We start from the raw sequence: 13,487 nt of genomic DNA, 5'->3' as shown, positions 1-13,487 counted from the left end.
ATGGACAAGCGAGTAAGAACCGAGCGCGATTGCAAAGCAGAGTTCAGTTGTGTTTCTGCGGTGTCGTCGGGACTTGAATGTGGAAGAGCGCTTGGATGATAGAACGAATGATGCTCGATTTAGAGGATTGCTTGTTCTGTCAACATAACTCCTCCTCGCAACTCGTTTACACTCGCAATGGTTATGTGCAAAAATTACCATCAGTCTCAATGGCGTGTTTAGAATTATGCTCTATCTAATGGCAATATGTTAGACGTTTCGAAAATTGTATTCTTATTTTTATTAATGTTTGTGAAGAATGAATTAATTTTTGTAGGGTATTTTTTGCGTAATATGCATGAAAAAATTATCTAAAAAAACAAACTGTAAGCTCTAAAAGCAACTGTACGCTCTAAAAGAAGAGAGATATATCAAATATTTTTTTAAGTCGCTTGTATTATTTTCAGCTTTTGTGCGCGTTGTTTGTTTCTTCGTTTCAGAAAAAAAAAATAGATAGACATCCGTAGATATAATCAATATAATATAATTTATAGTTTAGTCAGTATCGAAGTATCTCATTTGAATAACGACCGATTTTACTCTGCGTGTTAAACCTTGTTTAATGACCATGATTCACGCTCGTATAGATTCATAAAGCTGACTTGTTCGTCATAAGTGGGGAAAATAACACGAGTCACCATCCTTATTCTTTTGCGCATAAAAAATTGAAAACTTATTTATTCTAAATTATTAATATATTTATCAAATCGAACCGATGAAAAATGCTATTATATTCGATGATTATATTGTTTCACACGTTGTGATACAAGCTTTATGATTGTTATTTTATGTAATATTGTACAATATCGCGAATAACACGATTATAAAGATCATTCATTTAAAATTTATATGTTGTGACAATTAGCGTTAAATAGATGAGAAATAGGTTTTATGCGCTTAGATACACAAACGTTGTAAATTATCTCTATATTGGCTCTGCAGTCATCCAATTTGTAAATGTGTATCTTTAGATTTTCGAAACTAAATTTCATATATGCGTAAAATATTACCGGCTGATATTGTGTGAATGTATGTCCATTGATAATTTAGTATTTAATAATTTGATACGAGAGAGAAGAGTTTAATGATATCTTTTTAATTACTTAAAATAGAACTTACACAATAAGTTCACATGCATTTTTGGCAATGTTACATTTGGCAAGCATCACAGGAATAAATAGAAAATGACAGATGAACTTGATCTGTCAAATTTCACTAATACAGATATGAACGTCAATACATGTTGTAATCATTATTATTGTTATCCTTTACATGGCCATCCCTTGCATAATTTTATTTTTATTATTTGTGTATATGTGATGACGTGAATTAAGTCAACTTGGATTTTTCAGTCGATTTACTTGAAAAAGGCTAAAACTTTATATGAATTTTTGATTAGTAGCCAGATATTTTCAAGTTGACTTGTTTATAGAATTCTACGAATAAATATTTGACATTATTTATAGTTAAACATTTCATCATTGGTAAAGGATTAAGTTTTGCGTATACAAAAAAAAATTATATAATTACATTTTTATCCAAAAGAATTTTAAATTAACGTATATATACTTATGACAGGTTGTGTCAGATTCCACAGTCAGACATTTTTCGTAATGTTTATTTTTAACAAATATTGCAGTCTATCTTAGTAGATGAGTGATGAAAATGGAATTGATATAAAAAGATACACATTATAAGAGATATCTTGGGCTATTTCTTCGATATTTCATTACAATAAGAATTCGATCGTAGATACGATCATAACAACAGCAGGTTACAAAAATGCTGAAAAAGAAATCTTTATTGGCTGTCGTTACGTAATGCACTCGAAGCTGCGATTTAATCGCTTATCGACGAGATATAAGCTTTTACTGCAAGCACAGAATGCAATATAAACAGCTTGTAGGGCTTTACGTGCGTTCAAACAGAGAAACGAGCGGGAGGCGGACAGCGTGGATGAGTGTCAGCGTTTTTAAGGCTTTTTATTTGCGCGTCGTGCATCCACCGTTCTGTGAAAACTACTTTTCCGTCTACGTTTTATCGAATTTAAAACACACTGCAAAAGTATAAAAGTATAAAAGTATAAAAGTATTTGAATGATGCCGAGAGTATCTTCGGTGTGACAATTCGGTTTCTTAACGCTACGTTATCATACTTTTTGCTATTTCGATATTATAACTTAATATCGATTGCAAATTTGTTAATTAATTGACGTTTATATATCTAAAAAATATTACAGTAAAATCTGGAAAATGTGTCGATTGAGTTTCTCGCATTTTAAATTCAGCGTTAATAATTAATATATGATATAATATATCATAAAAATGTCAATAAATTAATAATTCTTCTACTAATGCAATTTTATTTTATTATATTTTACGGATCGCGTTAAATAATGGCGTTAAAAAGTAATAATTTTTTATTCATGTTTTTTTATTCATTTTTTATTCATGTTGTTTCTCTCGGGCTGGATTATTATTTATATTTTTTCTTTAACGCAAGTTCAGAATATTAATGTGTTAAAATAGGCAACGGTATCTCTTTTATGATTTGCATATCAACGTAGTACATCGTACACACGTTGCGTATATACACATCAAGATAATCGTTGAGAATGAGTTCACCCGTAGGAAATTCACGGATTTAAATAGAGCAGACTTTGACACGTTGGAAATGCAGGCAGTATTTGTTGCATATATTTCTTTCATATTGCTTGAAAAAATCTCTTTGACACAGAGAAATATTTCGTTGATTTTTGTCTCGAAATCAATTTCAGATTCTAATAATTACAGGAAGTCTGATTTATTTCTCTAGTATCCTGTTTATGGTAAGAATTAATGTTGTTTCTAAGCGACGTTTTGACTTAGATTGCTACTTGTTGATTAACTTGGATCGTTTAAATCTTATAATTAAAGTTTAATAAAGATATACATATAAGACATCTAATTTAAATTGTTTGCTCAGTTTATCTATAAATTATATCAATTTGATTATCTATTTTTGTTAAAACATTTAAGATTTCTCTTGTATCAAAAATAGCGCGTTGGCAAAACTTTGATGTAAATCACTACTTATATAACATAATTTCATGATTAATGTATATATTCTTAATACGTTTACCGATCACGATTTTTGCCATCTATAATTGATTAAACGCAGTTGATGATCAGGCACGCACGCCAATTACCACGCCTGAAATTGCTACAATTTCAGAACGGTATGTGCTCTATTCTCGGTTTCATTCCCCCTGGAGGAATTTCAGTAATTACATTTCAATCCATGACATCCCCATCCTCAGTATTGTACCGAATCTCGAGGTGGTGATCGAAGAAGTCAGCTTTCCATTAAAGGGAAGGAACGAGCCGCCTTTACTTTTCGTCTTTCATCCGGGCTGACTTGTGATTCGGATGATTTTGTCCTATTACTTCTAATTGATTTTGATGTGTAATTAAAGTTTTTAAGCGTCCGTCGAACTGAATTCGTTCAAAAATAAAACAATCGGTTGAAAGCTAAATGGACTTGCAAAATTAATACCAGAGGCAAAAATATTATTTATATGATATTTATTCATCTCTTTATTCAAAAATATAAGATTTTTAATTGAAGAATAATTTAGTTCGAAATATTATTAAATTCGAAGCTTTTCATATACATGTATAAATTATTTTTTATAATTGCTATTTTTAATAATTTTTAATTTGTCTTATACGTAGTTTCATTTTGAAAACCTCTCTTTCTCCCTATCTTTCTATCCCTGATTTACTTAATAAAGCAGGAAATGCGGATAATGGCTTATAAAATATTTATAATTATTAATTTACATGATTGCGCTCATAATAATTATAATTGCAAAATTTTTAATAAAAGCGGCCGTGAAAGGGTGCACGGATCATCCTGCTGGAAATTAACGAGCATTTAGCTCTTGTTGAGAAGCGAATAATAGAGACCTGAAGCCTCGTATCCCTTCGTAACCCTCCCTCAACCCGAGAGGACGAGGGTATTCCGATAGGGTAAGCCGATAGGTGGGCATGCCTTTATGGTTTCCGATGCTTTGTGGCACGAAATTCTGCCTGTTACCGAGCATGGTTTCGAACTTAGCGGTTCTGTCGCACGAATTATCTACGTGTAACTGGCTTTTACGAATCGCGAATTGCGAATTGCGAGACTGGTGTCGATTTAACAACAGTTAAATGCGACGCTGTGCAATGACTCGCGAATTCTGTTGTTTTGTCAGTCGATCATCGTCGCCTCATGAAAGAGAAAAGTCATGAGAAAGGGTACATCGACATTTCGAATAATTATTTTAGTACTTTATTGCAAATTATATACTGATATTATTAAACCTGATTGATTAAAATACAATTATATCTTCAGCACTAAAATTGTTCTGCCTTTTAAATAATAAAATACAATCGAATGATTTCAACTCATTCAAGCATAACAATTTATTACTTTAAAAGAAACTTACAAGTTTTTTAAGAATATATGTGTTAAAATTCTACTTAAAAATTAACTAACGCAAAGCCGGATATATATTCTTTATAAACAGCGAATGTACAAAGAGCGGCAAGCAACGAGGATAGAAATTAACTGTCTCTGAATGATCATAGCTGCCTAACGAAGCACATAGTGATAGCTGGCACACGGATGATCATGTTCAGACACCTATGGGAGATGTCAGAAGGTCAGTGCGACAGGAACGTATCAGGGGTTCAAGTTGACAACCAGCGGCCAGGTAATTGGAGAACGGAAAACAAAGTGGTATCTCCATAGCAACACCCCAGCATCCCTCGACAGCGAGGGATGTCGCCGCCGTCGTCGCCGCTACACATTACCTCCACCGTGTTCGGGGTGGCGTGCTGTAACTGTTGCAACCCTTATTCTATCTGTGCACTTTTCCACCCGCTCTCGCGTCGCTCTTCCGTCGCTCGCTGCGCGAGTCGGAAAGAAAGGTGTACACGGGTGGGTCTTTATTATTCCGTTAGCGAAGATTTATGGCGCGATGCAAGCCGCTACGTCACCGTGACAGCGAACCGCGATATCGTAATACGCACCGCGGTCCGATGCCGGATACAAATCGTCTTTCACGTTGCCGTTACGACGACATAACGTTGCGCTTCTCCGCAGTATTCGTCCTGACACCACGACGCTAGTGTGACAGTGATAGTTTCCCATCTCTATTGAATGTACATATGATAATTAATCGTGTCGCTAATCATCGAGGTAGTATCGCGTAATGCGTTATTAATTTCCATTTATGCGAGAATGTAATGTTACATTTTGTCACGCAATTGATGGTGCGATCCAATGGCGCATCTATTTTTTATTATCACTTTGTCTTACGTGTTTATATAGGAATCGTTGTAACGATTTTACGAGTGAGAGATGGGGGAATCATGGACAGCGAGTGTTTAAGTCTTCAGGAGATTCCCATCGCTTTGTTCAGCCCGGCGAACTACTTATTGTCAGTCGATCGCGGGATTGTCCGGCACGGTCCAGGACCCGTTGACAATGACGCGTGTTTATTGTTGCATTGGATGCGCCTGTTGCGTCGAAGCAATAGCAGTAATATCCAGTTCTAGCCGCTGGTCGAGTGGCTGCGTGCGTCTCTGCGGCACTCAACCGGTATTCGAGTTCATTTGTCCGGCCGCCGCGTCGATGCCGCAACTCGATTAGGCGATGTGTTACGCTCGCTCTTCCCCTCGGTCCCTGTTTTAATGATAATAATTAATTCCTTCCTCTGTGCGAGCGATTTGCCAACGTGTCTAGTTCCGAATTGAGTTTTACTCGTCCAACTCGTTATTAGCGCCTGTCGAACGGACGATGGACCCGCGTATCTTCTATCAGCTCTGCTTTGTTATGGTGAAAGGCAACGATTACGTCTGGATCCCCATACTTCCGAACGTAGTTTTCTGCCATTAATTTGCGCTCGATCCATGAAATATAACATTTAATAGGCGTAATGTACCACGTAAGTTACACGCTTGTTGAACAAATATAAAAAGTCAATTTAAAATAATATTCGTGAATAGAAATAGTTACAAATGTTTTTCAGAGTAATAAAAGTGATAAATAATAAAGTTTTCGGATAAATAATAACTTTTTCAGTGATAAATAATGAAATTTAGACACTTTAATTTAGCACGGTGAGCTTCTCACCGTACTAAAATTGTCTGTAGCTTTACAAATGTTCACAATTCATTTTTAATAGATTTAATATTATTACGTGCGATACATTTTGTGGCGACCGTGTGGCTCGCGTGATAACGACGACCAGCGACTAACGACCGTGGCCGAAATTCAAACTAGAGGTCTACTCTCGTGGCTTTCGTTAAATCCCTTTTACATGATCTCTACCATTGAACCTTGATTAAATAATCGCAAGTATCCGTGCACCGATGTCTGTGTTACACCTCATTTGCGCATTAATCGCTCGAATTACAAAATCTCGTGTAACGTGATTAACACTCGCTGACAATAGCTTGTGAACAGTTCATTATTGATCAACGCTTTTCAGACCCATCCAATGTACTTTGTCATAAAGATTAATTAGGTCAAATTATAATCATATTGTTTAATAAGACTTAGTATCTTGAATAGAGTATTTGAGAAACTTATCAGATTATTCACTTATAAGCTACTAAAAACTTCTTTTCGAGAGGATTTTAACTTTCAATTTACAATGCAAAGTGTAATTCAATGAAGTACAACGATCTTTTAATTTAAATTTTTAAAGCTCTATTAGCTGAAACAAGCTTGTAAAGAAGATTCTTATCGCCGTAAGAAATTTAAATTCTTTTTCCTTCTTTTTTTTCTTATTACACTCGGCAGTTTTTCCAAGCATTACTGGTGCTATATTTGAACCGATCAAAAGTTCTTGTCATGCGATTAGACTTTTTTTACATCTTCGCGTTGTACAGCAAGAGTAAGATATGATTCTTGTCTAAGATCCGTACGATCTCGAACAATGACGAGTGCGATCTATTGCGTTAATATTGCCATTGTCTGCAAACGGTGGATGTGGTGCAACAACCCTCGACGATCTTCGATGCGCGTGAATAGGTTCCCCGGAACAGCGGAAGTGCTTTGTGACGTCAATTATTCCACTTTGACATCGAGGCCACGTGCATACTTTTTTCCTTTTGCGAGAGAAGAGAAAATTCTACGAAAGATAGAGCGAAACTCCCATATTTCATTTCACGAACAAAACTTTCATCTGTCCGGTCATTTAGGATCTTTGCATCGTTGTTTAAATTATATATTATTGAAATAATATAAATAATTTTAATTTGAAAAAATTTTAATTAAAAATGATTAAAAATGATACTTAGAATTACAAACATTTATATTTTGTTTCAATCTTAAAGCTAACGACATTAATCTTGTTTTCATATTTTTTTACGTATCAGCATCATAATTATTATTTAATGATAAATTGCTCGGTATTGCTTGTTGATAAATCTTGCTTGATCTTCTGATTATATATATAACTTTCCAATTTTCTAATCTAATCTAAAGCAACATTTTAACTTCTTAATTTATTATATGGCGTGTATTATTCTGGTCGAAGAATTGCCATCCAATGCTTACTTCACCGCAACTTCTCGCCATAGGGAGAGCACGGTTTTGCTTCTGGCAAACCGGCGTCTAATTAAGCGATCGCTATTTAAACGACTTTGATATACGTCGCCCGTCGTGGTGGCTAAAGTCACTTTGCTTAAGAACGGTGTGCTCGCCAAGACGCTACGGGAATCATGAGAGCGTCCCCGAGGAGCGCTTAAGGCTGCTGTAATCGGTCGCCTCTACCTTACACCCCGCCAAAACTGCCCTACCGCACGTTATCGGCCATTATTCCCCACGGGGGAGTTCCTCGGAATTGCCGTTTGACAACGTTCAGCCACACACGACGCACTTTCTTTCCGTCACATTTCACCCTCGCCACCATCTCCGCTCCGTAACTTCCTGAGATATACGGGGGTTTTGCATTATGCACCATAGGGTGGGTGTCGACGCGAATAGGACGACATGGGATTGTTTACGACCGCACATACGCACGGGAGAATTTCTTCTCCTCGACGATATTTTAGATCTTTTTCCTCAAGTAGATTTTGAAACTATTAATCTTCTTACGTTAGTAACGCGAATATTCAAGCGCGAGTAATACGTCACTTAATAAAAAATTTGCATGAAAAATATTTTTTAAAGCTATTTAAAATGTCCTTTTCGATAAAATTAACTGCATATTGCAGATAATCTTTTTCAGAGGTCCGCCGCAATATTTTATTAAAGTTGCTAAATATTATGTAAATATATTAATTATGTTCTAAAACTTTTAAAAATAAGATATTAGTTTACGCTTATGCGCAATAAAAGTTTCTTTGCTTCTCTCTTTTGCGAGTTTTGTTTATTTGGTGCATTGTAAAAGATGTAGTTCTCCTCACGTTTGTGGCAATTGTTCTTGCGTAGAAAAGTATCTCTCGACGCAAGATAGTGACTGCTATATTACGTACGAAGGGTGTTGCAAACAGGAAGGTAGTAGATGGCTGATAAGTGCAGGTTGAAAGGACGCATTCAGAGAACGGTCTCTTTTAAAAGGATTCTTTCTTCTTCTATGATCTCAGCGATGCTAAGGATAGAATCGAGTGTAAGATGAACGTCTTATAATTAAATATATATATTTATTTATTCTTATTTTTGCTTGTAGATATTTTTTCTTTAGTAGTAAATTATTTATCGTTGAAAATGCATTTAATTTTATTTGCGTTTATATGATTGAAATAATAATTGAAAAGATATTCATAAAAATTTCGCTCCTTATATTACTTTTTAATATTTTATCAATTCTGTTAAAATCTGTTAAACTGATTGTTTTCTTATGTTTTACTTAACTTACGAAACATCAATATATTTATCTGTTGTGTCTATATTTACTTTTTCGTCAATATCTAATTATGTTCGCTGCAATATTGATTTCGCAAACATGTCTGGCGCGAGTAACCAGTTTACGATGAATTTTAACATCAATAAATTTTTTTCTTTTGACTTTCTACCAACTGTATTTGCCGTGGCATTTTGTTTTTTACTTTGACGTGATTGGGTTTCGGGATATTGCAGAAATTTGTTAAATTATCCATGGAGTTGTCGAATACTGGACTTTTATGGTATCATGAGTTGCATTGCTCTCTGGCAGTAAAAAAGTTAACTACCAAAATTAGATAGTTAAACTTAAGAGTGGAAGAATATTTTTAATATGAATATTTCATTTCATCAAACTTTTCATATATTTTTATTTTTTGATCGCAATATAGATCGCAATATAGATCGCAATATAGATCGCAATATTGAGATTGTAGATCGAGATATACAAATACTAAAATACATTATCACGTGAACATAATTCGCGAATATATCGTGCAGCGGATGATGCTCGTTTCCACCCTTGCGAACGCCGATAAGAGGGTTGTTGGAAAACCCCACATCTCTGGTCGGTAAACGTGGGTAACATAGGAAACTTGATATGTTTCACTGGAAAAGCGGAAAATCTAGATAACATATCTCGAGTTGATAATTTTACATTAAGCAGAATGCTGATAGTTTGTATCATACGTGAATAAACTTGAAAATTTATCCATTTATTTAAGTAATTATTTTTGACAATAGTAACATAAATTTTCTTGTATTATATTAGTATTTTAATGGAAATACTAATATAATACATAATATAAAATGTTTTTATATGGAAGAGCTTTATTTTTTTGACGAATGGTCAAAAATCTTATTAAGAATTTATTTTATTTTTCGTAAACATAACAAAAAACTATAGTACAAATTAATATGACATTATTCTTTTCTTGCAGCGAAAAAACAAAATGGTGCCGCTCTGCGAACAAATAGTTTGGGTTCAGGTGCGAGGACGCCGCCCTTGGAAAGGAAAAGTAAATTTTCTGCCCTCGGTAGACTCTTTAAACCATGGAAATGGAAGCGGAAAAAGAAATCGGATAAATTTGAGGCCGCTTCTCTGTGTGAGTAAATTTACGATATAAAAATTGACGAATTTAAACGCGAAATGTATTTTTCATTTTTAATAACAAAAAAATCTTAATGGTTTTGTCCTATTTATTTTTACGATTGATGTTATTTTGTTAAGAAGAATATTTGCATTTTAAAGTTATTGAATGTAATTATATTAATATATGCGTTTAAGTAAAATGTTTGCATTTTGCACGAAGGAACGATATTTAACGCATTTCAATTATTTTTACGTTTTTTTAAAATTATTATGCTGAACTTGTTTTACGATGTGCAATATCATACTGTGAAAAATTTAAACGGCGCCGTGCAGATAACGGAGCAAACAGCGTAAATAACGTTCGCGTTCGTTTTCTTTGTCTTTGTTAATAGCGCTCGAGAGAAAAATCTCGGTACGTGCCAGCAGAGATGAACTGGTGCAGAAAGGGATATTGCTGCCCGTGATACGATCGACATCGTTTCCGGAAAATGGTAAGTATGCACTTTTTTTTTAAATTCTTTTTGATTTCTCTGTTTTTATTTGTATTCTGTTGCGTAGTTTTGCGTGTTTATTGAATTTGCTTGATACCACTCTTCTGACTCAACGTTAAAGATTTTTTTTTTTTTTAATATTATTTAATATTATTTTGTAAATGCATTGTCGTTTTGCATTTTATATAACAAGTTTTCCTTTTAAATTAACCGTAAGTTCAATCGTTTCCCGTTATTGCCTTTCTCGGTATTTCTTGTTATGTGTGTGCTGAAATTTGCACGCCAGACAGATATTTCCGGTTACCTGGCGCGCCGAAACTGGTGTCCACCCCCTCGGTAGATTGCACAGGAAACGAGAAGCAGAATGCTAGGGTGTCGACAACTTGCCACCCAATGGCGAAGGTCGTAATTGCGTTTTACAGTCGTTACCGTGGCAGACACGAATTCAATTTCCGTAATTTCGTAACTAGTTATCAGCAGTTACTTTGCACCAAAATGACACGATTAATTGTCCAACTCGATTTCGACATTTCTTGAGACATTTATCTCTCATCACTTGCGATGTCTACGAGACAGCTGCAGCAACTCGTATATATTCGCAATGTCGTTATCGCAATGTGATATCACTGTGATCCTTTTTACCGACAAACTATGAGGCTCACAGGTTTCACGTTTTATTCGAACGTGGAGTTAGTTGATCTTCCCTCTTTTGATATAAATTAACAGTTTAATTTTTTTTTTTATAATCCGAAATATAATTTCCAGTTAATATAAATTTTTAGAAATATTTTTAACCAGTATTTGTATAAAATTAACATAATTATTTTAGCTTCTGAAAAAAAAAAAAATATGATTATTAGTCATTTTTTATTTTTGCTAAGAAAGAAGATGTAGATTTTGAGTTTATCGAGAAATCTATAACCGAGAATATGTTTGCGATTTCTGACACATCCTGTACGGGGACAAACAATACTCGAGGACAAACGCGATGAGGCTAATTAGCGCCGAGAAGATGGATCTCAAAACACTTTAATTTTCCTCGCCGCTCAAGGACTTCTCGGGTAATGAATAATTATCTTTCCTCGATACTTAACACACGTAACAATAATTAATATTCCCCGCAAAGAAAATCCCGGGAATCCCGGGATTGATTCCGAAAGTATTTCTTGAGTTTCGTCATCAGTCATATCCCCGTCCAAACAGTCCAAACTTTTCAAAGCAAGTTTTCAGAGAGCGTGGTTTCTACGTCCCGACCTTACGTAATTAAAGTATTCCGCTCGCAGCTTCGTCAGATTATCGCAGGAAGTTGCGGAACTTGCCGGTTATAGTCGACGGCAATGACGTAGGGCTATTTATCAACGTACGTCATCTCGCCGGTTACTACGTGAGAGAGAGATACATTTATTTAAATTAACCGCAAAATCGATGGAAACCCGGGAAACGCGGGGATACGAATAGGGGAAAATATGAGAGATACCGCGTAGGAGTGAATACGGTCGAAAGAAAAATACTGATAGCAGTATCAGATATCACACATCAGATGTACATTAAAAAGTTCAACGTCATTATCCAGCTTACGTCTAAATCGAATATCGACATTTCAAAGAGTTTCATTTTATTGAATTGATCCCTCTTTTGATTATATTTTCTATGCGGTATAGAAAATATTTTCGCAGAAAATATTTTCTATAAATGTTGTCAAAACAAATAACACTAATTGGAAATATGGATATTTTTCTTTTTGTATGTTCTTTGTTTTGTAATAAAATGTTTTTTTTTTTTTTTTTTTTTTTTTTTTGAAACTATTCATTGCCACTTCTTTATTCTTAAACACATGGGTTATTTCTACATTTAAAATATTTTTAAATATCTATCAATTTTTTATAGTTCTGTATATATATTTTTTACATTTTCGTTAAATTTTTATTATGTATTATTCTTCGTTAAAATTTGGATTGATAAAACGTTGCTATTATAAAGTTGCGATAGATTATACCGTATTTATTTTGAAGTTGTAATTATTTATATGTCGCAATAAATCAAATTAATGCGACACCACTGACATTCATAATTGTTGCACAATTGTTGGCTGCGCAACCGTCGTTGTTACCGATTCTCGGTTCTAATATGACCGCGTGAAACTTTAGCTATGCACCGAAAACACCCAACCTTTGAAATTCCATCCGGGTCTCCCTCCTCATGTTAAATTAAATTTATTCCATCTATATAAATTTGATCCGTTTCTTTTTTTATTCTTATAATTAAATTAAATTAATTCTTGCAATTAAATGTTTTAACATTTTTATTGAGGAATGACATTTCTGACATGTGTGTCGCGATGAATCAATAAAAGGACCTAATGTCTTCATCGCCCTTTCTATTCTTGTGCATGCAATACCATAGAATGGCGGTTTCGCGTAACCGCCTTGGAAATTGGCTCGCACCGCGAACGTTTACGTCGCGAATTAATTACGCCCGGGATGTTAGCGGGGGAACGGGGGGGGGGGGGGTATCGCTGAAAACGACGTGCGTTCCAAGAATACGCAAATTCTGGAGGAATTAATATTCAAGACTGAATCGCGCTTCTCTCGTTGCAGAAACGATAAGTGAGCCGGCGACGGACGCGCAAAAACCACCGTCGCCGCAGCAAACGCCTCAGCAACAGCAGCAACAGCAGCAGCAGCAACAACAACCGCCCGGCGGTACCGTGGCTGCTGGCACCGGGGGTGGCGACAGCACCCCCGCGGCAACACCCACGTCCGCCGGTAACGTGCAGCAATCCCAGCAATCCCAGCAAGCGGTACCATCGGCCACGCCAACCCCGACGACTGCCAACCCGCATTCTACTGCAGGACCGCCCAGCAGCAATCAACCATCGCCCCATCCCTCGCCCCTCTACCCCGTGATGCCACAGCAGGCCGGCCAGCCCAACGGCAGCACGCAAGGTA

At 35.5% G+C, this 13,487-nt stretch overlaps 1 protein-coding gene across 14 annotated transcripts in view; it reads left to right on the top strand.

Moving 5' to 3' along the window:
* Nucleotides 1–13,487, top strand: part of LOC105426915 (phosphatase and actin regulator 2) — a 211,068-nt gene that overhangs the window by 68,240 nt on the left and 129,341 nt on the right. For all 14 annotated transcript variants that reach the window (XM_089072058.1, XM_089072057.1, XM_089072059.1 and 11 more), the window contains 3 exons: nt 9,897–10,061; nt 10,441–10,539; nt 13,137–13,484. In XM_089072058.1, coding sequence (XP_088928184.1) covers nt 9,897–10,061; nt 10,441–10,539; nt 13,137–13,484 — 612 coding nt within the window. The remainder of the gene's footprint in view (nt 1–9,896; nt 10,062–10,440; nt 10,540–13,136; nt 13,485–13,487) is intronic.

The sequence above is a fragment of the Pogonomyrmex barbatus genome, unplaced genomic scaffold (genome assembly GCF_055798465.1).
Source record: "Pogonomyrmex barbatus isolate J1 unplaced genomic scaffold, ASM5579846v1 scaffold13, whole genome shotgun sequence".
Lineage (NCBI taxonomy): Eukaryota > Metazoa > Arthropoda > Insecta > Hymenoptera > Formicidae > Pogonomyrmex > Pogonomyrmex barbatus.
The sequence above is the reverse complement of the archived record's forward strand: the minus strand, read 5'-3'. Positions and strand labels throughout refer to the sequence as shown.